Here is a 27,542-nt window from a genome sequence, read left to right as displayed (position 1 = left end):
TAAGGGATACATCTCAGCATTTTTAATGGCAAAAATGTCATACATTACTGAAACGTCCAACAAGAGAGAACTTATTAGAAAATTACAGCATATCCACGATAAATATAATGCAGCCTTTAAAATGTAGAATTTTCAACGATCTGTAAAGTGCTTATATTAAGTGGAGGAAAAGACTGTAAAACAGTAAAGACACAGAAGTCAAGTGCATAGACCAAAATAACAACAAAAACGAAAAATCCAGTGAGCTCTCGGTAGGTGAAATAATTTCTATTTTCCCTGTGTTTCTATATATTTTCCAAATCTGTCAAGAGTGTGCTGCTATTGTAGTAAGATAATACAGTTTTAAAAACACACTCAATTTCTTATTATGATTATTTCTGGGTGATGGAATTATGGATGATCTTTATTTTCTCGTGAGTTTTTTTCATTCATTCATTTCATTCAAATTGTCCATTTGTGGTAAAGACAATGTTTTGTGTTCAGCAGATTATTTTGGTTCTCCTCCTGGACACACCCAATGACTACATTTCCCCATCTCCCATATGGCCTGGGGTCATATGGCTGAGAAGCTTCTGGCCAATGGAAATGGGGAAAAGCGATGTGTGCCTTTCAGGCCTGCCTATAAACCCCTGCAGGATTTAGCACTCTAGCTCCTCCCCTTCCAGGGCAAGTTTGAGGATTCAAAGCTGGCATTGTTACAAGATGAGCAAGTGTGAGTCCCTGGGAGACTTCTTGCCACATTGAAGTAATGATGAAAACAGACAAAATCCTACTGTTTGAAGTCACTAAGATGTTAGGATTGTTACAGCAGTTCATCTGTCCTAACGAATAGAGCATTACTATTATCCGTAGGAAAACAGAAACTAAAATACAACCTTCCAAAATATAAACCTTCAACAGCAGCCCATGATCTATTGAAGGAAGTCCTCAAGATGGCATAAAAGGTCCTCTATTACCTGGTCCCATGTACTTCACATTCCAAAAATCTCACTGTCCCTCATAAAGGCTCCCAAAGCTCCTGGACCCGTTCTTCCCCATTACAGTACCAATCACAACTGTATTGTAATTAGTTGGTTATTCATCAGTCCCTTTCACTAGACTGTGAGTTTCCACTAAGGCAGCAGTTGTCTTTCTTCTTCACAGGTATACCTTCAGTGCTTCATGCCATGTCCCAGGCATATAAAGGATGCTCATTTAAGTATCTGCTGAATGAATTACTAATGTGCTCCTAAATGTTCATAGCCCATAAAAACTATGAAATTTCAGAGCCCTGAAGGTAAGGAAAAGCAATTCTCATTTTATTAGAATAAATTCTCTTCTAAAACAAATCCTCAATCTCTGAATACCTGACTAGCCAGCCTGAAGCTTTTACAGTATTACTGTAAAGAAACCAAGAGCCAGGAATCAAATAATATTCTTGTTAGACCAGAACTGGTTCCTAGACTAAATCCTTTATGGGTTTGTGATGCTTTAAAAATTCTGACTTCTTAAATTCAGAATTGGAATTTGTCTCAGGAATTTACAGTGAAATTACTCTTAGATATTTTAAATAGGGGTGGATTCTAAATTATTTCAGATAGCAAACTACCTTAGAAATATAAGAATCACCACTATAACTCAAAATGCTCCATTTGTGAGAAGACATTCTCAAGAAAGCACTTTATGTTCCTTGGAAAGTTCAGGTTTAATGACAGCCCTTCCATTAAATACAAAAGCATTATTCTACAATGTTTAAACAGCATCTTTCAAGGTTGAGTCTTAGATGTTACTTTAATAGCATCCATGAAGAATGTAGTTACTTTAAAAGTTTTTTATTTTTTAAAAAAACTTTGACTTTACCCACTGTATACAGAGAACTGGATTTTTAAGAAATAGTTTCTTCTTTAACATGGATTATCTCAAGATATGAAGAACCAAATTACTCTTTGGTTTTATTAGATGGGAAAAACAACACACAGTCCTTTAGTCAAACAACTTTGTGATATTTATATTCCATTGCACAGGTATAGATTATACAAATTAGTAATACAAGTTATTTCTTAAATTCCAAACATTTTCTAAAATATTATTATACCAGATACCTAGGATATTAAAACATCAAGGTGGAAATCATACTCTAAATAGTTAAATATGACACTGAAAATACTACACATTTTAATTAGAGGAAAATTAAAATGTGTGCTCAAATGCTCTAACAAACTAAGTTGCAGGGCAACAACTACAAATAAGTCACTGTGGTCCATTTTTACGTATGCATATATATGATTATTAGATAACCCCTCCTCTTGAAAATGCATAATTAAAACATAAAAATCTGGATAAATGAAATAATGAAATTTAAACTCTTCCTAAGATCTACGGTGAAGTGTACTATTACCTATGACTTCATACAACTACTAATTCAAGATAAAAGACACCACACCTGGAAAGAAAAAAAGATTTTTTTTTTTAAAGATAATGGTTTTAATTGAGTTAATGAGATGAAAAACAGTGAAGCCCTGTGTTCTACTTACATGAAAGAAGATTTTAAAAAATAATCACTGCACAAAATACAAAGGGTGGGGTTATGCTGTGGTGTTAAATTTTTCTCCATAATGTTTTTCTTGACTGTTCAAGAACAAATTAAAGTTTCCACAGCAAATTTGTTTTCAAAATGCCGAATCATAGCACAATTGCTGACTTCGCGTTTCTGAATACCTGTTTGGAAGGGAAAATTTTTTAAATTTCTGATTCTTCAGTAATAAATATTCATGTTAATTTTCACAGTTATTATTTAGACATAAAAAATATTTTACTCTATATTCCATTAACTTCTATAGTTTGATTTTTTTTAACACTGCAGAAGTAGATTTAACACTGCAGAAAATAATTTCCCTCTCTTTTCTAAACTAAGTATCTTAACAGACGCTAGTAACAATAATAATGCCATACATATAAATTTATGACCCTGAAGGTAGTGGAAATGTTCTATGTCTTGACTGTGGCGGTGATTTGCTGAAACTCAGAACTACACACTAAAAAGGGTGAATTGTATTATATGTAAAACTATGACTTTAAAAAAAACTATGAACCATAAGATCATTTTAAAATGAAAGAAATCAAGCAGCAGGCTTCAGGTGACTCACCAGCCCAATGTGGGAGAACAGTATTATCAAAAGTGCTAACAGAAAGCCAGGAATGCACTTTAACTAGGTGCCACAATTTCAAAGAAATCACACCATAGTGTATCTGCATGGCACTCCTTACTTTCTAAAGCTCTGTCACGTGTACTTTCATTTTATTTTTACAATGATCTTGAAAAAAAATGGGGAGATAGTGTCATCACGTGAGAAAACAAAGGTGAAGTGATTTGGCAAAGCTACATTAGTTGTGTCAATGCTCCTAATTCTTCAGCCAAATTCCTTTCGAACTAACCTGACTGTGGTTATCTTCAATGTGATCCAAAAGGCAAACTCTGCTTAGAACCTAGATCCCTGAGCATACAAATGAAGAGCTACTTTAGAGACCCTCCGGATAAGCAGAACCCTTGCACAGTACAGCTCAACCGAAGGGGTAGGATGGAAAGGTGGACTGGGTGGCCATATGCAAAGTGAGGTAAGAGCACCTCAAGGGAATGACATTTCACATTCACCTATTCTATCTGAAAAGAGTAGATTTAGAATTAAGATGACTCTTCAGAAATCTAGAAATACTATACAATGTACAATATAGTTTTATTTTCTCACTCACAGCAATTGTATTGGTAACGATGACTAGCTTACATCTAAATCTAATTTAACACAATGAAGTAAAACAAACTTTTTTGCCAACATTTTAACATTAGAAAGTATTACCTTTAATGGTTTCTCTGCGTTGCAGTTTGTAAGTTTCCTTGTCATGGCACAGTCGATAAATATAGAAACCCAGGTGATCAATGTTTTCAATGCGATCAGTGATGACCATGTGTTCATGAATCAGATATGACTGAGGCAAATATGTCCCAGCCTACATTTGGAAAAGAATATATTACACAGATATCTCAAAACATACATTGAACAGACAAGGAAAGCAGACAAAATTCTTAGAGATTATAGTACAGAATAGAGATTGGCAAACTACTACCCACCATCTGTTTCTATAAATAAAGTTTTATTGGAATATAGTTGTGCCCATTTGTTTACATATTGTCTATGGCATCAAAATTGATTAGTTGCAACACAGATCTTATTTTTTAAAAGTCTACGATTTATTCTCTGGCCCTTTAGGAAAACTTAAATATAATTTTAGAAATTACATTTTAATTTCAAAATATAAAGTATTAAAAGAAAAGAGACAAGGAAAAAACCTGAAACCACAAGTCTTACTTCTTCGTTGTAAAATGCTTATTAGCCATACTGTCAGTAAGATGGGCTCCTATAGGGCTAATTTCTCAACAAGGAATTCCAAGATGCTGTAACAGCATCAATAATAAGAAGTATTTGAAAGTTTTATACCTTTATGTTAATAAGTAACTCCAATAGGTTCCTGGGTGGCATAACAATGGAAGTGTTCAGAGGAATCACATAGCATTTATCCAGTTTAAGATCTAAATAGGCTGTGAATTTCTGGGAAGAAAAAGATATATTTTCATTAGATTAATGTACAAATATTACCAATATACAGACAGGCAGCAACTGGATTTTTAAGAATAACTTGTACTATTAGAATGTGTAAATCACTTGCATTTCCACAAATCAAGTATTTGGTGGGGTAGGAATGGAAATAGTAATGGGAGAGGAAATTTTGCTACTAGTAAATACAGTTCTTATCAGATAACAACAAACTATTAAAATTAACTCAAACTATCACCTGATTAAGAGACTTAGTCCCCAGTCCCCTCACTTATAAACCCTAATGCCCTCCAAGGCATCCATCTATTGTATATAAAAATTAACTTCTCTCCTATGCATCTAGAATAGTACTAACTAGTTACTACCATCCATAGAGAACTAAGTCAATTAAATGATTTTGTGTTCTTACAGTTCAGATGAGAAACCTGATTGAGAAAGACCATCTCATAGGATGGTTCTGAGGATTAAAATGAGTTAAACTAAACCATGTAAACATTTAGATTTCTAAAAGCAATTTAGCAGCAAAGGAAGAACAGCATATGGTGTGTATTAAGACAGACAAGGCAAGGGGAAGAAAGGTAGGTTCACTGAGGGTCTGCTTCAGACAGAAAGCCCATCAAATGTTGGAGTTTATCTTGAAGGGCAGAAGAAACCCAAGGCCATTTTTTTAAAAAGTAAAAAGTAAACCATAAATAGAATAAATTAGCAAATACTGAAAATGAAACTACAAAAGCATCAATTAAGGAACTTGCATTCTTTTACAGTTCAGGGCACCTGGCTCACCTTGTTAAAATCATGAACAATGTTGGCAGGATCACTGTCTGCAAACTCTGGGATAGGCACGCTGATGAATTCAACCTCATCTTCCTCAAAGATCTTAATATTTTCCTCAATGGTCTGGTAGCGAGCAGCTGGGGCATCTGCAGAAGGCTCATTTAAGATGACATCATCTTTGATGTACTTTATTCCACAGTAGTAGACGTCATCTGGCTACAGAGAGTTTAAACACTATTTCAGCAATTCAGTGGAAGACAGGTTTTTAAATGTAAGTATTACTTAAGCTGCCACCTTTACCTACATAGCATTTTGCTTGCAAACTCTTACTTTTAGATGACAAGTCAGACAGTTTAATTACAGCGTTAACACATTCTTTAAGATCAGGTTTTAAAGTACTGTAAAAAACCGGTTTCAGAAGGAGAAAAGCAGCTGATTTCTCCTTTACTTTTTGTGTTCGACAAAAACAGAATATAAAAGCAATTATCCATCTGGTGACAAGTAAATCTGAAGAAACACACAGGCCTATTTCTACCTGTAAGCCTTATTTTTATAAAAGAATATATTCAGAAACCAGTAATGTTTTTCTGAAAGAACATACTTCTAAAACTTTTTGATGTGATTCACTGATTACATGATTTTTCTCTCATTAGCCAAAAGGGATAGTTTTTCTGAAATTTCCACAGGCATACAAGTAGTTCTGATTTTGCCTTAAAATATATCACAATTAAGTGGAAAATTTCAGATTACAGCAAATCATTATAAAGATTTTTTTTTAAAAGTATGCGTATACAATAAAGATTAGGAGCATATAACAAAATGTTAGGTCAACAAATATCTCTGGACAGTGGAATCGCAAATGATTTCTTTTATATAAAAATACATTTCTTGTAAAAAACTGCATTAGAAAGATGACTAGTATTTCACTAATATCTATCAACATGCCATTATCTCAAAAAATATAGAAAATGAGCACAAAATTTACACATCCTATGTAGAATATTTCACTTTCTAAATAAAATCTATTTGTCAACAGTTTCTCCAAACTCTGGTATGTTAAAAGAAGTACACATACTGAATTACTGTCAGAGAAATATATCACAAAACAGAGATCATAAATCATAATCATTGTAATCAGAAGAAAACAATGTCTTAATCCACTGGGATTACTATTCTGTAATAAATTATAAACAACTTTTATCCTAAATTACTTCATCATTATTGCTGAAATCACATTCTTAAGAGAAACCAATGACTGGGGAAGAGGCAGAGAGAAGTGGAACCACTATACTCTGGGCCCAGGAGCAAAAGGCTATTGTGGGGAAGCCCAAAATGTCTATCAAATTATAGTTTATCAATATGACATTTGAGGCTGGTGTATCTATTCAACTGGCAATTGAAAATACTATAACTTAGCTATTAATTATGGTAGGAAAATTGAGGGTTAGTCAATTTTTAAAAATCATCCAGCAATCTATACCCTTTAGTCAGCAAAACAATGTTATTCTGCTTTTAGTGACTGTCTAATAGGTTCAGCAAACTTATGCTCAGGAGATTTTTTAACATAACTGTAAAATAGGACCACCACTCTGACTAAAGGCCACAGACAAAAAAGCACAGGCTTAGAACAGGTTTGGGTCAATTTTCTAATACACGTGAAGGAAAGGCAAAAATGTCCCTAGCATTTTCCCACTTACTTGAAGTGCAAAGTATTTGTACAGGTATGCTCCTCCTAGAATGACACCTGCAAGCATAAATGCTAGTCCAAAGCACATGCACCAACACCAGGCTCTTCTTTGGCCAACTGGTACCACTTCATCTGGGTCCTAAAATATGAAAAAGACTGATGATCAATATCTTATCTGCAGTCAGAATCACAGAAATGTCAAGCTTGAAAGAAACCTTAATAATTATCATTTTATAAACAAAGATATAAAGACCAAAGGAGTCAGGTCTCTAATCAAAATCTACCCAGGAATGATTAAGTGGTGGTACCAGGACCCAGCCTAATGCCTCCTGAGCTGGGACACCAGTCTTTTGGGAGAGTTCTTTCTTCTAACTTTCAATACCCCACCTGCCACCCATATCTCTAGAGCAATAAATTACATACTCCACAATTTCTATTTTCTGTGCCTAACTTTTAGTGATTAAAATATCTTCTAATATTTAAAAATTCAGAAGAGGCTACAATACAACTTTGTCGTGCAAAATTCTGGTGCTGAGTCTTGTGTATTACAATGTTGGGGTATATGAGATTATTTATAAAATTATGTGTTAGCCTGCTGCAGGTAATTAGTATTTCATACTAGGTACAAAGCCATTCCTAACCAAACATAATAAAAATTTACACGAAAACTGGGGACAAACCAAATAATATTAAACAGATTCTTTAAACAATTAGAATCTCAAAAAAGTAGGACAAATGTATTTAAAATAATCCTGTAATTCCACTGCTCTACCCTAAAGAATCCCAGTATAACGAAGTTCTTCTTTTTTTTTTTTTTTTTTTTTTGCGGTACACGGGCCTCTCACTGTTGTGGCCTCTCCCGTTGCAGAGCACAGGCTCCGGATGCGCAGGCTCAGCGGCCATGGCTCACAGGCCCAGCCGCTCCGCGGCATGTGGGATCTTCCCAGACCGGGGCACGAACCCGTGTCCCCTGCATCGGCAGGCGGACTCTCAACCACTGCGCCACCAGGGAAGCCCAAAGTTCTTCATTTTTAAGATATCAGTAGAAAACTGAGGAAAGATTTAGTAAGAAAAACTTATTAAGTCAAGAGACAATACAACTAGCACACAATTTTAGACTTCTGATTTTGACCCCCCTCAAGGAAATAATTTAGCACTGGAACATCATCTAGGGTCAGGATATTCAGTCAGATACACTCCTTGCCCTTCTAACTCAGGCCCTCTACTGTCGCTTCAGAGTTATAGCTAATTTCTTATTTGTGCCCATGTTCATGTGCAAAGAGCTGACAAACAAATGAGATTAGCTGCTGGTATTATATAACCAGTGGCTCAAGAAATAGTACAGGCAGCAAAAGAAAGGCTCCAGTTGACTTGAAACCAACATAATAAAAGATGATTTAGTAAGTAGTATGTGTGTAGAGCCCTTCAAGTATATAACTCTATCCTTTGCTTGGAAAACTCAATATGGGATGGATTAAGGGAGAAAGTAGACTTGACCTACACCTTCATAGATAAATAGGATATAACTTAAAAGTTAGGAAGAAAACCTGTATGAACAATGCTGGATACGGTTGAAGCAAGAATTCAGTGAGGAAAGAATGAAAGCTAAGGTTATGTTTTCAATTCTAAGATAAGGAATTTTAACTTGATACTACAGGGGTAAAGCCCAAGCCCAGATGTCTCAGCCAACCAAAAACAATTTAAGGCGCTTGGGTTGGTTGACGTTTCAACACAGAATTTAACACTGTAGAAAAAATGCCATTCAATCTAAGGATTGGCTCAAACACTGTGAGAGCATCACACTTTGCTAGGCATACCTGTCAGTGTATGGTATGTATACTCAAAACAACAAGTACAGCAAGGAAGTAGTGTGTACTGAGAATAAACCTAGAGGAATTTATCAAGCCATACAAGATACCCATCTGTGAACAGAAAGTTACAAGAATTCCACAGGAGTCATAAGGTATTATGAAACCTGAATGATAAAGTACATGTAGTGTTTTGCTTGAGCCCTTGTCTGAGGTGAGAAACAGTTCCTAGCATAATTAATTTCAGGGAGGAGGAAGGGTGGGGAGACGAGAATGACAAATGGAAATAGTCATTTCTAAACATTTGGTATCAGCTGCTGAGACAGTCAAATGTGTGTACAACACGCCCCTGTTTGGCAGGTTCTCTTCACTAGCCGCACTTAAAGGGATAGCCAAAGAGCATATAGGCAGACACTCGTAAAAGAATATGCAGCCTGAAGGTTAAACTGATTAACAGTGTCCAGGCTTTTTGCTCTACCATTTTTAGCAGGTCAACAAACAATATTTTCAAGAATAAATTATAAACGTCTACTATGTGCCAAGAGCTGTGCTAGGACTGGGCATGTAGCCTCTGCCAAGAAAGAGATCGCTCAGATCAGCCTGGAAAACAAATATACAAAAACATGAATATGCCATAGGCTCTAACAGGAGAATGTAGAAAGCACAGAAGAAGGGCTGATTGGGAGAAGACTTCCCAGGGGAGAAAATACTGGAGAAGAATGAAGGACGAATACTTATTACCCATGCAGAAGACAGAGTGAAAGGGCATTATGTGTAGGGCAAAGAATGAATAAAATCATGGGGCCAGAATGTATGACATTCCACGGGTCACACGTGGTACGGCTGGAGTGCCCAGTATGGTGGTGAAGGGTACAGGGGTGAGAATGGAGAGGTTACTGGGGCAGGTCACAGAGGGACTTTGTGTAACAGGCTATGGAGTCTGAATTCTCATGTTCATTCAAAAATCGCATCTCAGGACTATGACAATAAAACAAAAATTTTAAATTTCTCAAGAGAATCTAACTTACAAAATACCTCATGTACTCACAGGTCATTTGTTCAGCACCTCAACCACGTGAAACCATGGCTTAAGAATCAGGAAATAAGAGTCTGAATCTCCAAATTACAGACCCAAAGTCCATGCACCACAATCATCTATTTCATAAAAGAGGTATAACAGGTCTTCAAAGTCTGTCTAATCTCTTTTTTCCTCTAAATTTCTATAAGGTTAGTATGGTAGCACCAAGCCAACCGTGGCACTTAGCTGGCACTCAACTAATATTTGATGAGGGAGTAGAATGTAGAAAAAGTTTTTAAAAGCTTGGTTATTTATTTTTTTAATGACCCCAAAGTTACACATCAGCAGCCAGCGTGACAATGAAAGGTGGGGGCAACATAGAATTTATGACGCACAGGAGACTGTGGCTTTTTAGCAAAGAATAGTAGCCCTAAGCACGCAGCCCAGTTCAACATTAAGGGCCTGTTATTTGCAATGTACTGTGCTAGATCCTGTGGGAAATTCAAACGTGACTAAGACATGGTTGAAATCTTAAGCAATTTACAGTCAAAATTAATAGTATGCATGACAAATAAATGACGTTCCTTGTTACAGTCTGAGTCACAGAGAAGGGATTAAAGTATATTCAAGATAGAAATGTTGTTAACCTAAGTGATTTAAAAATGCATTTTAAATGATTAAATTTTAAAACTTGAAAGAGTATACTTAGAGAAAAAGGCCACATGTTAAGATTTAAGAAAAACCCCACATGACCATCTCAAAATATGTAGAAAATGCATCTGATAAATTGTAACTCCCATTCATAATAAAATCTCTTTGCAAACCAGAAGAGGTGAAATTCTTTAACATGAAAAAGGCTAATAATCAAAAATCTACAGCAAACCTCATATGTAATGGTGAAACTTCAGAATTAAACCATACCCTTTCAAGTCAGGAATATGAGAATGCCCACTAAAACTGATTCTTTGTTTTCATTCAACATTGTACTAGAGATCCTAGGTAGTACACAAATGATAGAACATGAACTGATTAAAAGATTAGAAAAAAGAATACAAAGCTGTGATTATGTCAAATGATATAACTGTCTATGTAGAAAATCTGAGTAAGTCACATTATTCAAACTAATTAAGAGTTCAGCAAAATTGCTGAAGATCAGTAATTAAAAATCAACTGAGTCAAAGATTTACACATAAATAGTCCTAGCATCATTATTCATAATAGCCCCAAACCAGAAACAACACAACTATCCACTAACTGATGAATGGATAAAGTGTGGTATATTCATACTGAATCTCAAAAACACTATAGTGAAAAAAAAAACTCCAACGCAGAAGACTACCTACGAAAAGGAAAAACTATAATGACAAAAAACAGCTTAGTGGCTGTCACGGTGAAAGGAAGATGGAAGAAGTATGAGGAAATATTTCAGGCTGGCGGAAATGTTCCATATCTTGATTATGGTGGTGGATACATGACTTTATACAATGACCATAAATTCAATCAAACTGTACACATAAAATAGGTGCATTTTACTGCATGTAAATTTTATTTTAATATGGGGAATGAGAGAAAAAAATACCAACTGAGTTCCTATATACCAGGCAATAAAAGAAAGTCTAACAACACCAAGTGCTGGAGAAAGTGTGGAACAATGGGAATTGAGGACTTTTGCACAGTAGACAGGAGCTGGTACAAATGTTTTGAATAACAATTTGGCAGTACCTAATACAATTAAAGATACATGTATCTTATGACCCGGTAATTCCATTCCTAATAACATAACCCTAGATAAACACTTTTGTACACAAAAAGAGGCTCAATAATGATTACTGCAGAATGGTCATTAAGGAAAAAAATTGGAAATAACCTAATGTCCACAAGTAAAGAATAAAGTATTATGGGTTCATATAATTAAAGTCTAAATGAAACCAACTAGCACTATTGATTTTGAGATTAATCTCAGAAACATAATGCTAATGCAAAAAAATTTTTAAAAAAACACCATATATTGAAGACTTAAAAAACATATAAATGGTACTATAAATTCTTTGTTTTTATATGCTTGGATTATTTCATAATTAACAACAAAAATCATAAAAATCATAAGAAAAAGGAAAACCACTCCTGAACAAGAGCAACTTCACTGGGACATAAAACTTTACTTGGCCTAATTTAAAACAAGTCATAGACATTTCCTCCCCTTGTACTGCAATAAAACTGGTGCACCTTAAATGATGCTGGTAAGGTAAAAGAACTCCCACAGGTGCTGTACAATTATCACCTCATTAATCTTCCTAAAACCTCAAGTTTTTACCCCAGTTTATAAATGAACACGCTGAAGCACACACTGGCCTATAATCACCCCTCAACAGTAGGGACAGAAAGAAGCGGCTTCAAAAGCATTCTCACTCTTGCACTGTACTAATTTCTGGTTTGAATAAATCTTACCATATGATAATAAAATTACTTAACCAATTATATCTTAAGCAAAATGAAGAGTAAATTCTGTTCTGGTACTTCAATTAGTTAAGAATTAGGTCACCTCAATCAGTTCCCTAAGAGGCTTCAGTAAATGTGCTTCAATTATAAACTTAACTCAGACAAAATGCAAGGGTTTTCATATAATTTTTATTCTGTGCCCATACTAACAACTCACACTTCACATCCTCTGGCATCTCTATGTAAGCCTTCTTTGTAGAATGAATGAAGAGACACTTTTTCAGAGCTCCCAGACATACTATTTTGCATTATTAGAGCAAATGCAACAACACCACTTTAGGAACCAGAATACTAAAGAGGAAAGTATCTCTTAGGGTTAAAAATCGTATTACAAAAAAGAAAAAAAGAGATGGCATAAAACACTTTATATTTAAAAACAGAAATACAGAAAAGAACCAATACAATTTATTCAACTCAGAGTAGCATAAGCTACTGAACCTTCAGAAATATATTTATTTAGAAATATGTACTTTTAAAAACACATTCAGTAATATCAATAAATAGGGGTTGCACAGGCCAGCTGCCCATGGATGTGTTGTTTGGCCTGTACACTGTTTTACAAAATACAGAATTAGCCGCCAACCTTAAATATATATATAATAATTCAAATTTTCACAGATTTCTCATCAATGTTCTAGTTTTCTCAACTCCTCCCCCATCATTTTTCTTCCTAGTGAAGACCAAACATACCAAGTACTTTTCTACAGTGTTGCTTGGTTTTGAACCTTGATTTTCATTTCCAGCTATGACTGGGTATGCTTCCTTCTGAGAACCTAATTTTAAACTACTTCTCCATATAAAAGGGTTTTGAGTTCTGGGTTCTAGAAACTGGATTAATATGGTGAATAAAGCAGCTGAATCCTTTAAGTGACAGAACAGGTATTCTTTTGCAAAGAACAAATCCAAGCATGAATGGCATAAGCAAACCAAAAATGGTGACAGAGAGAAGCTGGGATTGGACAAGCTCAGAAAAACCACAGTCCAAGAGCTACGGGAATAAAAGATGGTCCAGACAACACTCAGTTCTCCGGACAGACAGAAACAATGAGAATGATAGAAACTACTCATGGTATAATACCATCTGTATGAGGTTCTGGCTAAAGGTTAAACTACAGGAACAGAAAACTGGGACAGGTGTGACACTCAGGATTGACTACCAAGTGATATTAAAGAACATTTTGGGGTGAGGAAAATATTCTGCATCTTGACTACAGTGATTACACAAGTGCACGTATTTGTCAAAATTAACAGAACAGTATAAAGCTAGAAAGGCTGAGAATTTCAGTATGTAACTAATACTCCAGTATATTCGAATTCCTCTCCTTTCCCAACTTATGAGGAGCAAGGAGAGTGTTTTTTCCTAAAAGCCCATTAAATGATACTGAAGAAGATGAAAAAGATATAAACTTTTAAGAAAGATAAGGATGAAAAGATTGATAGCAGACAAGAAATCTCAAAATTTTGGAGGATGGGAAACAGACAGACAAGTGGTATTTTAACTTCTCTGTCTCAATCACCTCATCATTAATGGATTAATAATAGCACTAATCTCATAGGGTTAGTGTGGGGACTAAATGAGGAAATACAACTGAAGTATATAGATCACTGCTTGGCACAGAGTAAATAGTAAGTGCTAAGTGATAGCTATTAGTATTATCCCCACCACCATCTGACTTAGCTGGGAAAGGTAAGCTGAAACAGGTATCTTCTTGGAGTAAAGCCAATAAAAAGTAATCTACACCTTTCATTTTTTAATATTCCTTCTTTTTTCCTTTCATAATACTTTATTGATGCACAGAAATAAATTTAACTTGTTTTGTTAAAATATACTCATGATTAAAAATATATATATACTCATTAAATTAATTAAAATTGCTTACAAATAAACTCTTAAAATATGTTCACCCTTTAAAAAACAAACAAACAAAAAAGCAATCTACAGCAAAATACTGAAAAGGCCAATTAAAAAAGGCACTACTGGAGAGGAAAAGAAAATGACTTCCTATTCCAATAAGAATTCAAAAATAAAAACCTTGGTCATCATTTAAGATCTACTTAAAAAAATTTCCAAAATGTTTTCCTAACTATACTCTTTGAACCACAGAACTTACACAGGCAATCGTTCCAACTGATTACCATCATGTAGGATACCAGTGCCATCCATTTGCCACTGGTACATGTTCTATTCAGCTGGCTTCTACATTAGTTTTCTTTTCCCAGCATGGAAAAAAGCAACAAAAAGACATGATATGATCCAGCAACCTGTTCACCATTAATAGCAGTAATTCATTACCAAATATATTCCGCTATATGTAAAACACAAAAATCTATGGCTAAGAAGCTAAAAATCTATAAAGACACCAAACATTTGTTTGCATTTTCTCTTGCTCATTTAAATCAGTAATCTGAATTTTATTTTCTCATTTGACTTTTCAGGTAAGATTGATACTATCTCAACTAGGGTGAGAAAGTTCACATGAGAAATCTTATGTCTGAAATGCAAAAAGGGAGCAGCTTTCCAAGTGATTGGCATTATATGGATATTAATGTTACTGCATTATTTTACACTTGGAATAGGGAGAGATTTTTTAAAAGAGAAACTAATCTAAAATTACAATGTCAGGACTTCCCTGGTGGTCTAATGGTTAAGAATCTGTTTTGCAATGCAGGGGACGCCAGTTCGACGATCCCTGGTCAGGGAACTAAGATCCCACATGCCAGGGGGCAACTAAGCCCACGCCACAACTATAGAGCCTGCGCGCTCTGCAGCCTGCGCACCACAACGAAAGATCCCACATGCCACAACCAAGACCCAACGCAGCCAAAACATAAGTAAATAAAATAAATAAATATTTTTAAAAATTAAAATAAAATTACAATGTCTACAAAACCAATTTCTCATTAATGTCCTTTTTTGTTAACAAATCCTACGACACATAAGCAGCAAAACAGGAATAAAAAAATTAAAATTTTAAAGCCACTGCATAACAGTTCAACTACTGTGAGAAATATGAAATCTGAACCAAATTATTGGCATTATATAAAATTAGCACATGCCTAGGTTTAAAAAAAAAATAGGCCAGAACTATAAAAAAAAATTAGGCTGTAAATGCTTTTAGTGCTGGATTGTAATTTAATCACTTTTTACATCATTAGGGACAAGCAGAGTATCTGGTACATAGCAGAATATTAATATAGGAATACCTTAAGAGTCTTCTATTCTTTTTCCTACTTATTAATATTTTAAAAGATGACCATCATTTAAATATAGTGTTTATTCAATCTACACTGAAGAGAAGTGTACTAATGATAATACTTTTGAAATTTCATCAGGTTTTCCAATTCATATTGGTGAGATTAAACAACAGCATTATATACAAATGATATTTACTGTTAATAACAACCTTTACTAGGGATTGATAAATTGGTCAAGATAGATTTCTTCTGCCACTGGCTGAATCATGAGTTCATATTGTTCCTAATAAGAATATCAACTGTCTTCCTAAAAATTTTAAGTATGATAGGAAGGCTCTACTCTATAATTCATCATAAAATTATGTGTCAAGATTAGAGGGGGAAAAAAGCAAACCTGTTCTGGACTCATTTTTGTATAAATCTTGGATTTTAATGTCATTCAACGAGATAACTATACATTTGTATTCAAATGAGTCATTCCATGTAAAATGCAAAACTTTTGCAGAGAAAATTCCAAGTATATTCTTCTAAAAACATAAAGTAATTCAAATGTGGAAAGTTACATCTCCCATCCAAATTTAAAAATTTGAAAGTTATATAAAATGACTATTAGAAAACATAATTCCAGTTCTTGAGATCAGAGATATTTGTCTCTCTAGAGTGAACATGTAAAAAGTGCTTTGAACCTATGCCTAGCACCAAATGCATGTACAATAAACACTGAATAGTCATTTCATCTTGCTCCCTTATTCTACCACTCTCCTCACCCTTGGATCCAGGGGGTTGTTTTCTTGTGAAAACAGACACAGATGTTTAAGTAGGCTGTGATTAATTTGGTTTACATGGTTGGTCTCTCTGAGTTACACCAGTGGCCTCCTGAAGGTTGAGGTGTTTAGTGAATTTTAAATCCCTAGTATATAGTCTGGCCATGCAGTAGTAGGTGCCTCTGAATATGTGATCAGTGTACTTCTCAGTAAGAAAAGCTCCTGTATGAAAGAGCCATGAAAGCTTATTTAGTCCAATACATCATTTTACAGATAAATATAATGAGGCCCAGAGAAGTTAAATAAAATTATTTGTGCGGTATCACCAAATAAGGCCTGAATATCATCTGACTCCATGTGCACACCTTAGGGAAGGAAAATCATGGAGCTATTAGGTCAATGACCTACCTAAATAATAGGTTAGGCAAATTAACTCTGGTAATAAGTGACGTGATACCATGTTACAACTGGATAACACTCATATCCAACCAGAAACATAGCCTAGCCTGAGTTTCTACAGATTTTTCCTATCGTAATAGGTTTACTTAAATTGAGCCACACTCCTAGTAAGCACTATGTGTATGTGTTAACCATTACAACAGTAGTGTTCGTATTATTAACATGTTGACAAAATTAATAGAATTTTTCTCTATTATTCATCAAATTACAAAGGACAGTAACAGAAAGTATTAAAATCATATGCACATGAAGGAAAAACAATAAAGAAAAATAACTCAGGCACACTAGCATATAAGTATTTCAAAATCAATGAAAAAGGCAAGATATTGTTACAAAAATGAACCTAACTTAGAGGAATAAAGCCACAAGGCAAAAACCATGAAGTTGGTAGTGAGTGAGTTGCCTCTAATATTACTCATGAAGAAGACAATTTTGGAACATTAAAAAGGGAGACAAGAAGATGCCTCTTTTTAGGTCATCCTGTCTGACCTTAAACTGGTGTTAATAAAAATGCACATAGTTTCCATTATTATCTATTATTATCATTAAGCCCATTTTTAATGTTAAAGAAAATATTCTAATAAATCTTAAAGCTATAAAGACAGCTGAGTTGAAAGTTCTATTATTGATTTCCAGTTAAATGGTTATCTTTACTTCCTCCTGAAAGCTCAACAGAGTGATAGTAAAGGGATAAATAAATAAACCTTAAGCCAGAAAATGGATATGACAGAAAACAAAGTATGTCAATAACAATTATGAAAGCTGAAGGCATAAGGAAAAAAATCTCAAGCTTCTAGAGGAAAAACAAAACAAAACTGGTCATATTCAAAGAACCAGGAATCAGAATGGCATCAGACTAGACGATAACGGAGCAATGCCATCAAAATGCTGAAAGAAAATTATTGCTAACCTAGAATTTTATGCCCAGATAAATTATCAATTAAATGTGAAGACAGAGTAAAGACTCTCAGACAAGTAAAGTCTAAAAAAATAATTGCACTCAGATGCTTTTTCTTGGATTTATAAAACGTAAGATCCAACTTAGGATGGAGGCAAAGGCAGAACAATTCCAGGATAATAATTACTCTCAGGACATCGGTGTAGAAACATACCTAGAATACAACTAGTCTGGGTGGAAAGACTGAAAAATGACAAATGAAATATCGCCAAGAAAAATATGGAACTCGGTAAGTTATCTGATAAGTTTGTAGATACAAAAGGCAATTATACTGCTGTCAGAGAGTATGAGGATGAATTAGCAATACATAGAAAATTAAGCAATCCTCCCCCTTGACCCAAGAAGTCAGTTATCGAATTCAGGGGGAATAAAAATGGTTTTGTACAAGAAAGGAAGTAGAATAAGTTATACTACTTACTCCAATGTAATGCAGTATAACTACATTAACCAGTAGTTATACTGCATTACTACTTACTCTGTGTAAGTTTCATGTCAATTATAATAAAACCATGGACTATCAATTTAACCAGACATTACTATAACTATACTAGGAGAACAGATTATGTATATACCACGTAAATATATAGAAAAGGCTAAATATTCACTTTCCATATTAGGAAGCCAGTAGGTAATATCTAAAATTGCAAAAAACACAAATGAAAACAAAAACCATGAAACAGCAAGTACTTAGAGTAGAAGTTCTCCAAATGTGCTCCAGAACACCCTTTCAGGGGATCCACAATGTCAAAACTATTTTCATAATAAAAATAAGACAGGGGCTTCCCTGGTGGCGCAGTGGTTGAGAGTCCGCCTGCCAATGCAGGGGGCACGAACCGGGAGGATCCCACATGCCGCGGAGTGGCTGGGCCCGTGAGCCATAGCCGCTGAGCCTGCGCGTCCGGAGCCTGTGCTCCGCAACGGGAGAGGCCACAGCAGTGAGAGGCCCGTGTACCGCAAAACAAAAACAAAAACAAAAACAAAAACAAGCTCTTGGGGTCCTCAACAATTTTTTAAGAGTACAAAGAGGTCCGGAGGCCAAAAGGTTTGAGAACCACTAATTTAAGAAGTGGGTTCCAAAAAAAAAAAGTGGGTTCCTCAGAGATAGGGCAGGACTAGTATTTGCATTTTAAAGCTAAATTAATACTTTGATTAAATCCAAAATTAGATTTATAAAATTCTATCAACATCTATTACATAATGAGAAATATACTTTTATACAAAAATGGACATAGCTACTGAATGCTAAGGATTTTTAAGTTGCAGGAACAGCTCCTCACCAGAATACCTTGGGGAAACAGGGTGTTATTTATCAACAATCTTGTTATGTAACTGACATGTGAGGTAGGGATAAGTGGTAATAGTAACACAAGAAGTAATATTCCAAAACAAGCATGATGGGGAGGGAAAAGCGGGACTTTTAAAAGATGGGGATGGGGAAAAGCACTAACATTTAATTGAGTTTCTATGAACTAGGGACAGTTAATTCCATCACAAGAACACTATAAGGTTGGTACCACTATACTATTTTACAAATGAGGAAACTGAGGCTTGGGAGGTTTCCAGACTTGCCCAAGTTATCAGATCCAGGTAACAATATTAACTTTTGCCAGTAGGATCTAACACTATGTGAAAATAGTGTTAAGTTTGAGGTATTAGTTTATAAAAAACAATACAAAATGAATAAATGCTATGCTTCATTAATTTTCTACTTCTATCTTGAAGTCTACTTCTAGAAATCTTTAAGATGTAGTAGTGCCAAATAAAAGTTTGAATTGTTAAAAAAAAAAAAAGATGTAGTAGTAATAATAGCAGCAGATATCTATTCAGTCTTACTCTGTTCCAGGCATTGTGATCAATTTTTTACATATTATCATATTTCCCAGTTAGCTGATGGAGAATCAGAGAGTTGGAATAATTTATCCAAACTAACACAGTAAGTCGTAGAGATAGGATCTAAATCCTAAAGCACAAACTGCATAGTCTGACTTCTCAATAAGTAGACAGTGTGGTTTCCTGAACTATACCCCTTTTTGGAGTGAGGGAACTAGGCCAAACAAGAGAAATTGATTATTTCCCCCCAACCATTTAAAAATATAAAAAATCATTCTTAGATCATGGGTTATACAAAAACAGGCAGCAGGCCACAATTTGGACACCTGGGCCATAATTTGCCAGCCCTGCTCTCCACTGTAAAGGAGACTGTAAAATGGTGGCCTATGTCAGTCTTCAGTGTTTCCGCCTGAAATTCTGGTATGAATTAGTTGTTAATACTGAAAAGTCAAGTTTTAAATAAAAACCCTGATTGTAGCTTGCCTTTAAAAACTGGAGGATCAAGCAACACTGGATCCTTTTTTCTTTTTTCGATGAAAATGAAGAATATTCTAAGTTGTTTAATATGGGAGGAAAAAAAAAGCCTAGCTTCACTATATCATTTGCTTGGGCCCAGGAGTAGAGTTTGCCGTCTCTGCTTAACATGCCTAGCACTGCCCTAGATGGGATTGGGAAATTTTTTCCTAGCACTAATATGAAAGCAAGGTAAAATAGATTGAGGAGAAAACTATAAAATAAAAAAATTTAAAAACTGACATGGTATATATAGTAGAAAAGAAATACTAGAGAGACTGGCTGACAAAATGAATTTTAAGAACTGCAGACCTAGGGAATTCGCTGGTGGCCTAGTGGTTAGGATTCTGGGCTTTCACTGCCGTGGTGGCCCAGGTTCAGTCCCTGCTTGGGGAACTGAGATACTGCAGGCCATGCGGCTTGGCCAAAAATAAATAAATAAATAAACAAAATTTTAAATAAACAAATAAAAATTTAAAAAATAAATAAAAATTGCAGACCTCGGTGGACCAACGCTTAAAGTCATTTTTCCCAGCATAAAGAGGATTCTTCTTCTGGACATTGCAGTAAGTGATTTACTTAACAATGCAACTTACCTTTTTGGTTTTTATATTAAATAATTTTAAACATCATAATCATATTTAAAGCAGAGAAAACAATCTAAGATTTACGCTTTATTCTTAACTCGTTATGCAAAACATTTAAGTCTTGAAAAGTAATTTTGGCATTAAAAGTTAAAACATTCAAATATACAGAACTCCATTAAAACTTCTCATTTTTTAAAGTATGAAATTCAACTATGCCAAAAAAGGCTTATGCAAATATTTCAAAATCTTAAAGTATTAAATACCTAACGTCATACTTAGTGTCAATTTCCCAAATAAACTCCCTACATGTTTAACTTGAAAATGTTTAGGATTTATAAACTGTGCAAATTTAATTTCAACATTAATTTCTCTTCTGACAAATATATTTTAGCTTTAAGTCATATAATTACTGCTAGAAACTTATCAAGATTAAAAGATAAATATTAAATGAAAAATTAGAACATCCCTCTATCATAAAAATAGTAATATTTTCATTTCTGAAACTCAAGATTGAAAGTCTTCTGCATAAGAATAAAAAGTCTATGTTATTCTTACTTGCTTTTCCCCCAAATGGCAGAATTATAAAAATACTTCATACTTTCTTTTCCTCTAATCAATTAAAGAGCTCAAAAAAAACTTCAATTGTTTAAAAACAATTTTGTTCAACTGTTGGTAACACATAAAATAGAGGATTATACTGTAGATTTCTTTAAAGCTATTAAGTACACGTATCATAAATACTGATTAAAAGGGATAATCACAATTAAATGATTTTTTAATGATGTTCTTAGTGTCATATCTACAATAAAATTTCTAATTTTCAACTTTCAGTTGCCTACCCTATAAAACTTTCATTGTTAAGCTCTGTGCAAGAAAATGAGAGCCAAGGAAATAACTCTACACATAAGCTTCTTGAAAACATAGCTCCAGTGTTGCTACTTTCTACAGCATTTTGACAAAAACCACCACGTGCTGTCAAATCCTTTATTTTAACAGGCAGCAGTTATGGCCTGAAAAGTCCTTTGATGGTAAAGTCCTTAACTCCTTTAGTCTAAGCTCTAATAAAAAATGACAAGTTTACCGAAAAGTTTAAGAGGATGCATTCACTGATGTCATTTTGAAAAGACACAAATTTTTCTGGCTCTTCCTCTACTGACACTATGACATACAAAGGAGTCCAAGAAGTTTTAGTTATACCATGAATTCAGAAAGTATTTTCCTTTTGGAAAAAAGAAAATGACTTTCAAGTAGACTCTCCAGATATTTAAGTTATGGTATGAGAACAAATAAATAAAATGTCCCACCTTACATCAAGCCTTAGCAATACAGAATGAAAACTTCTAAAGTTAAATTCTAAATCAATTTAAATAGGCCTGTACCATGTGTTTCAAGAGATATTTCTGATTAAAATAATACTTCCATTCACTTAAACCTCTTATATGGCAGAGCTGATATTCCATAACGTCTTACAGGTTTATGATTTTGCCAAGGATAATATACTTGCTTCTGTCTAGTCTGGAGAAAATAAGTTTAAGATGACACTGGGAAGACCCCAAGCAGGTAACCTCCAACTGCACGACATGCAATTTTGTCCACCCTCTGCAGCTGCAGCAGCCCGTGAGGCGTGTGTACATAGGAGGTCCTGTCAAGTCACTTGGTAGGCACAGGGGCAATTAATTTGTCTCCCAGAACTAATCCTTCACTTCAGACATCAATATCCTCATGAAGAACTAAAATGCAGTGACTGTAAAGTGTTTGCTGGCCAATGTTGTTTACAGACACCTAAGTTACACAACTAGGTAATCATATGCACTTTTGTTAAAGGGAACCAAGCTCCCCATCCCTTCTGTAAACATCAAAACATTTCAGTAACTGTCATCATATTTATGTTCCTTCTCCCCTCTACCTCCCCAAAACCAGAAAATACAATGAACACCAACACCACCAAAAGGCAAAATTACCAGTCCCGTTTATGCAAACAGAAATGCCAGAAAGTGTAAAGAATTAGGATCCAAGTAGCCATTTTGTGACGGGTAACTCAGAACTTACTGGGTTAGCAGTCCTTCACTTATGCTTCCATCCTGCCCCATCTTTTCCGCTCCACGAGCATTTTACTTTTCCTTTTAAGGAGGTCTGCAACTACAACTACGATGCACAGCAGAGAAGAGGCAACACTATTTATCAGCAAAACAACTTGCACGGATACCTATGAAGGAAACTTGAGCTTCTTCGACGCCTGAGATCAGGAAAGGCATTTCCTAATTAGGCATGACAACAGAAGTTGTTATTGACAACTACTGTTCTACAGTGAGGTAACCCAAAATGAAAATTGAGCGTATTACATAATACCTCTATCTCCTTTCTCTGTGACCCATGGCTATTTAATATAAGGAAGGAATGTAACATGCTGAACATGGGGAGGAACAAAGGGAACAGTCTGATTAGGGTGAGGAGGTAGTTATTTTTTTTCACAGTTAAAACAATTTGATTCCTGCCAAATATAATTATGTAATTCTAGCATTTTCATAGAATTTTAAAACTGGAAGAGTCCTTTACAGACCATCTGCTCCTACCCTGTCATCTTACACATAAAGAAATCTAAAAACTTAAGCCCAAGATCAAGTAGTTGTGTAATGACAAAACTGGGACTTCCAACTCAGGACATTAAGTATTTTCTTTGATATTTACATATATATAACAATTTTCCAAAGTTCAAAGTAGAAACACAAACATTCATGAATGAATTGCTGCCTCTAACATAAAACATGCATATAATTTCAAATTCACCTCTATTACACAAAACTTAGGGGAAAATGTAGGGCAAGAATAATAAATAGCAAGCTAGTTGAGGTAATATAATCAATAGACATGGCTGTTGGGATTAATAGCTACTGAAAAGACAAGACTGAAAAATGGGACAATGGAGCTGTTTCCAGAGGGTCCTCACCCAGCAGTGAGAAAAGAGATAAAGAAATAGCAAAGGACAGGAGCAGTGTAAAAGTACTGGAATGCGTGTTACATAAGCCAGCTGACTGGAGTGGTAAGAATTCTTCCGGCATAAGGTCTGAAGAATCTGCATTTTTAAACCAGAATCCCAGATGATATCAGGTGACCCTTAAGCGTACATTTTGAGAAACAATGGTTTTCGGGATATCGTGGTCTAGGAGAGTTAAAGATACTCAAAATTCTTGTTCGGGGTTCTGGCCCATTAACTAGCTAAACTGGATCCTCTCCACCAACCAGGCAAGGGAATGCCCCAGGCAAACACAGGAAGGCTGATTCTGTGCAGAATCCAGGGAGTCAAACTCAGTAGTTCCCCAGCACAGTCACCCCAAGGAGCCAGAGAACATTAAGGAATCACTGACCCAGCTCTAAGAGATCTTCCACAAATGTCTGTTATTAAGTAAGGTTTTCATTTACTGTTAAGTGACTGATTATAAGGATTCTAGTTTTAATGTAGAGCAGTATTTTGTCACTCACTTAAGAAGTCTTTGAGCTTATAGCTAGAAAAAGAATGTCATTTTGTATCTGCCAATTCATCCATGACTGCTATGTGGTTACAAAGGAAGATTGGCCCTCACAGCTTTGTTCCAGTATTTTTCTTTGGCTATGGGGATCTGAGAAAACAGAAACAGAAAACATAGCACAGAGCTATGAATGGTTACTTTTTTTCCTGCTGCTATGACCATAATATTTGAATACGGTGAAATTGTGAGAAATTCTGAGAATCTGAAAACAGGGTCACCATTTCAGAAATGACAGTAAATGCCAAAAGTCAGATTTAAAGCTGCCCAGCAAATTATTTCTGATTTTTGTCCAGAGTTTCACATCTCTTTCACTAGAGGAACAGGGAAAAGCCATCTGAAGTGACATCATCCAATCCTTTCTCTCTCTCTCTTTTTTAATAGGAGTTATATTTGTTCATAGGATTTTTAAAAAGACAAATAATAGGATTAAAATCTATCTAATCTCTATCTACGTATTTCAGTCTGTTATGACTGAGTACTTGACTATCAACTTATTTTAGGTACAATGAGTGTTAGATAAACATAGAGCTAAGATAATAATTTGCTGCTGGAATTATCCTCTGTGGATTCCAAACATTTTCTCTTAAGATCAAGACGGTTTACAACGGATTCAGGAAAACAATACCAATACCAAAACTCTAATTCCTTTTAGGGAATCAGTCCACTTCCTATTTCAAGGCAAGACAGTAATTTAAAAGTCAACCCCTGACGTTTGTTTTTAACTAGAACATTTCCAAAAAATAAGTACAGGCACATCCAGATTAACGTTGTATTTTCAAACATTTTTTACAGTGAGTTTTCCAGTAGTATTAATTTCCATTAGATCATATAAAAAACAACGATTATTACTCATACTTGCACAAATTATTAGTTTTTTTAAAGTTAGAACTAAGTTTACCCTACTTATAATAGGTCTTGAAAAATGCTAACGAAAAAATTAAAAATTACGCAACATAAATAACTTCTACAATTGATTTCTACAGGATTAAAATTTTGCAGCCTAAAGAAGATCTCCTAGAAAGAGGCTGTGAGTCTTTCCTTTTTATTCAACTTCTGAGACAATTATAATCATACCTTAAATGAGAATTATTGTAAACCACTAAAACTTAGCACAATCATGGTCCCTCCTCTCCTGATTTTTTGCTTAGGGCTAAAAGGGGGATTTTGTAAAATAAAGGACAATTTTACAAGGGACGTAAGACAAGTTTGTTACGTTTAGTTTCACTTAGTGTAAGGGACTCTCGTAAAGATACTGATATCATTTAAAAGTCAATTGTCGGTTTTACACAGACATCCACATAGTAATTAGCGATCTTTACCGGGAATAATCCTTTTAATAATAAAATTAACAGCCAGAACCTACTCTGAGCAGACCGTCACCTTGCTTTCTCCTCTCGCCCGCTCCCTCGCCCCCTCTCCCTCCCCAGACCCCACGGTGAAGTTCACCTGCCAATACCGAAGGGCCGTGGAAAAAGAGGAGGTAAAGAAGAAAATGCTTTTAAAATTAACAGGCTTTTACAGTAGCCGGACTTAGTGCAAGGACTGTTCAGCCTAGAAACGAAAGTAGGAAGCTACAGAGGTGTAGGCTTGTAATGATGTCAGCCATTTTAGGCACATTATACTGGGAGGAAGTGCCAAACTCCGCTGTTGTTTTTGTTGTTTTGCGTGCCACCGCCGGTCTCCAGATCGACCGAACCCAGTCCTGGCCCCGGGCACATTCCCGGACTGCACCAACGACCGTGCACTCGGCACCGTTCTCCAATCCTCCTCCCCGCAGGCCTCCCAAGCTCCCTATCCCGCGTCAGGCGCCGCTTTCCGCACACGCACTTTCTTACAAAGAAGCTGAGCCGGACAAGCAAGGGGAGCGGCCCGAGAAAAAGGAGAGCTCGGCCCTCTCGGGGACTCTGTCCCGCGCCCCGCGCCGCTTCGGGCGCAGAACAGCACCGGCCCCTCGCAGCTCTCCCGCGGGCCCAGCGCCCACTCCTCCGACCCCCTGGCCCTCGGACCTTGCAGTCCACGGCGACCGCGTTGTGGGGGATGATGAGCGCCTCCTCGCTGCTCTTGGGCTCGCCCTTCTTGGCCTCCTTCTGGGCCAGAGCCGAGTTGAACGTCACCTTCACCATGGCGCGGTCTGGGGCGCCCTCGGAGGGCGGCGGTGGGCTCGAGACGCGGGCTGCGGGCTCCTGGCTACGACTGCAGCTTCCTCGGCCGGGCTCGGAGCACGGCTAAGTGGCGGTGGCGCAGGATACTGCAGCACCAGCCGTGCAGCCTCGCAGCTCCCGGACGAAGCCCAAGACCGTTCGCTTTCCCCCGGGGGCGGGGCCCGAGGAGGGCGGACGGGGGTGGTGGGCAGGGGGCGGGGCCGGAGGAGGGCGGGGTGGGGTCCTGCGGGCGGACCCGATGTGCAGATCCGAGCCGAGTCAGACCCTGCTTTCTCCCCGGGTCGGAGGAGAGATGTAACCGGGAAGGGCGCTCCTGCGTGCGGGCCTGGATTTTGCAGTTTTGAATTAGCTTCCAACCAGTTTACCTCCGTGCACAATGTTGCAGCTGTGTAGCAAAATCGGGTGAACTTTACCGGTCTGTCGCGGATAATGGGTTAACCTTCTGCAGCGCCAGGCGGACCCTTCCCTGCCAGCTGCCCGCACCGAGAACCTAAAGGCCGTGGAATTTGGGGGCCTCCACATTTCCATTTTCTAACTTTATTATGGAACCGACTCGGTGGAGCACAGAAATGTTTAATGCTCTCTATCCTTGTGACTTGTGATCGGACCTCACCCAAGGGCGTTACCTGACTCAGACTGGCCTTGTCTTTCTTCCCCCGGCCCCCGCCATCGCAAGGTCAACGGCTGCCCTGCCTAGTCCCAGAGCAGTTGGGAGGAAGTTTCTAGGCAGATTTGCATTTCATACATCTCACATTTCTAAAACAGAATGTTCCCCTCCCGTGTAGACTTGGACAAAATCCACAAGCACACGGGACTGATTTGCGATTCATATTCGATGATGAATCTTTAGTAGCTTTGTCCAAAATTTAAAAAAAATTATGGGTAAAGCAATATTATGTTTTGAAGAGATTTCGCTTTCACCTAATTCAAGAGAGGCTAATGGCCTGCAGTGTTACTGGGTTAATGACTGTGTCAACAGATGGCCCTTTGGACAAATGGTTGATCTTGAACCCTTATTCCACTCGGCTGTGTCCTGATTCAACCAGAGATGTGGGTGCGCTCTAGAACGTTTCAGCTGCGGCAGCTCTGCCCTGAGTCAAGCATGAAGAAAGTAGGTTGAATCTGAGTTTCTGCGGAATATGGCCATGCTCAAGGAGGGGGTTAGGTCTCTC

The 27,542-nt window shown here is 36.4% G+C and overlaps 1 protein-coding gene and 2 long non-coding RNA genes across 3 annotated transcripts in view; 1 reads left to right on the top strand and 2 right to left on the bottom strand.

Moving 5' to 3' along the window:
• The window catches only part of LOC137211325 (uncharacterized), a 126,297-nt gene that overhangs the window by 43,127 nt on the left and 55,628 nt on the right, over window positions 1–27,542 (top strand). The window lies entirely within an intron of this gene.
• On the bottom strand, window positions 1,907–26,508 carry ITM2B (integral membrane protein 2B). Its single transcript, XM_067713666.1, has 6 exons — window positions 26,215–26,508; window positions 7,061–7,189; window positions 5,373–5,579; window positions 4,473–4,583; window positions 3,834–3,984; window positions 1,907–2,697 (listed from the first exon to the last, which is right to left on the bottom strand). Exons 1-6 carry the CDS (start codon window positions 26,329–26,331, stop codon window positions 2,612–2,614), a joined length of 801 nt encoding a protein of 266 aa, XP_067569767.1. The 5' UTR covers window positions 26,332–26,508; the 3' UTR covers window positions 1,907–2,611.
• On the bottom strand, window positions 7,851–26,021 carry LOC137211327 (uncharacterized). Its single transcript, XR_010937032.1, has 2 exons — window positions 22,731–26,021; window positions 7,851–8,100 (listed from the first exon to the last, which is right to left on the bottom strand). It is a non-coding gene; the product is annotated as an uncharacterized lncRNA (long non-coding RNA).

The sequence above is a fragment of the Pseudorca crassidens genome, chromosome 18, assembly GCF_039906515.1.
Source record: "Pseudorca crassidens isolate mPseCra1 chromosome 18, mPseCra1.hap1, whole genome shotgun sequence".
NCBI classification, from domain to species: domain Eukaryota; kingdom Metazoa; phylum Chordata; class Mammalia; order Artiodactyla; family Delphinidae; genus Pseudorca; species Pseudorca crassidens.
Note: the sequence above shows the minus strand (reverse complement) of the source record. Positions and strands in the feature narration are given on the sequence as shown.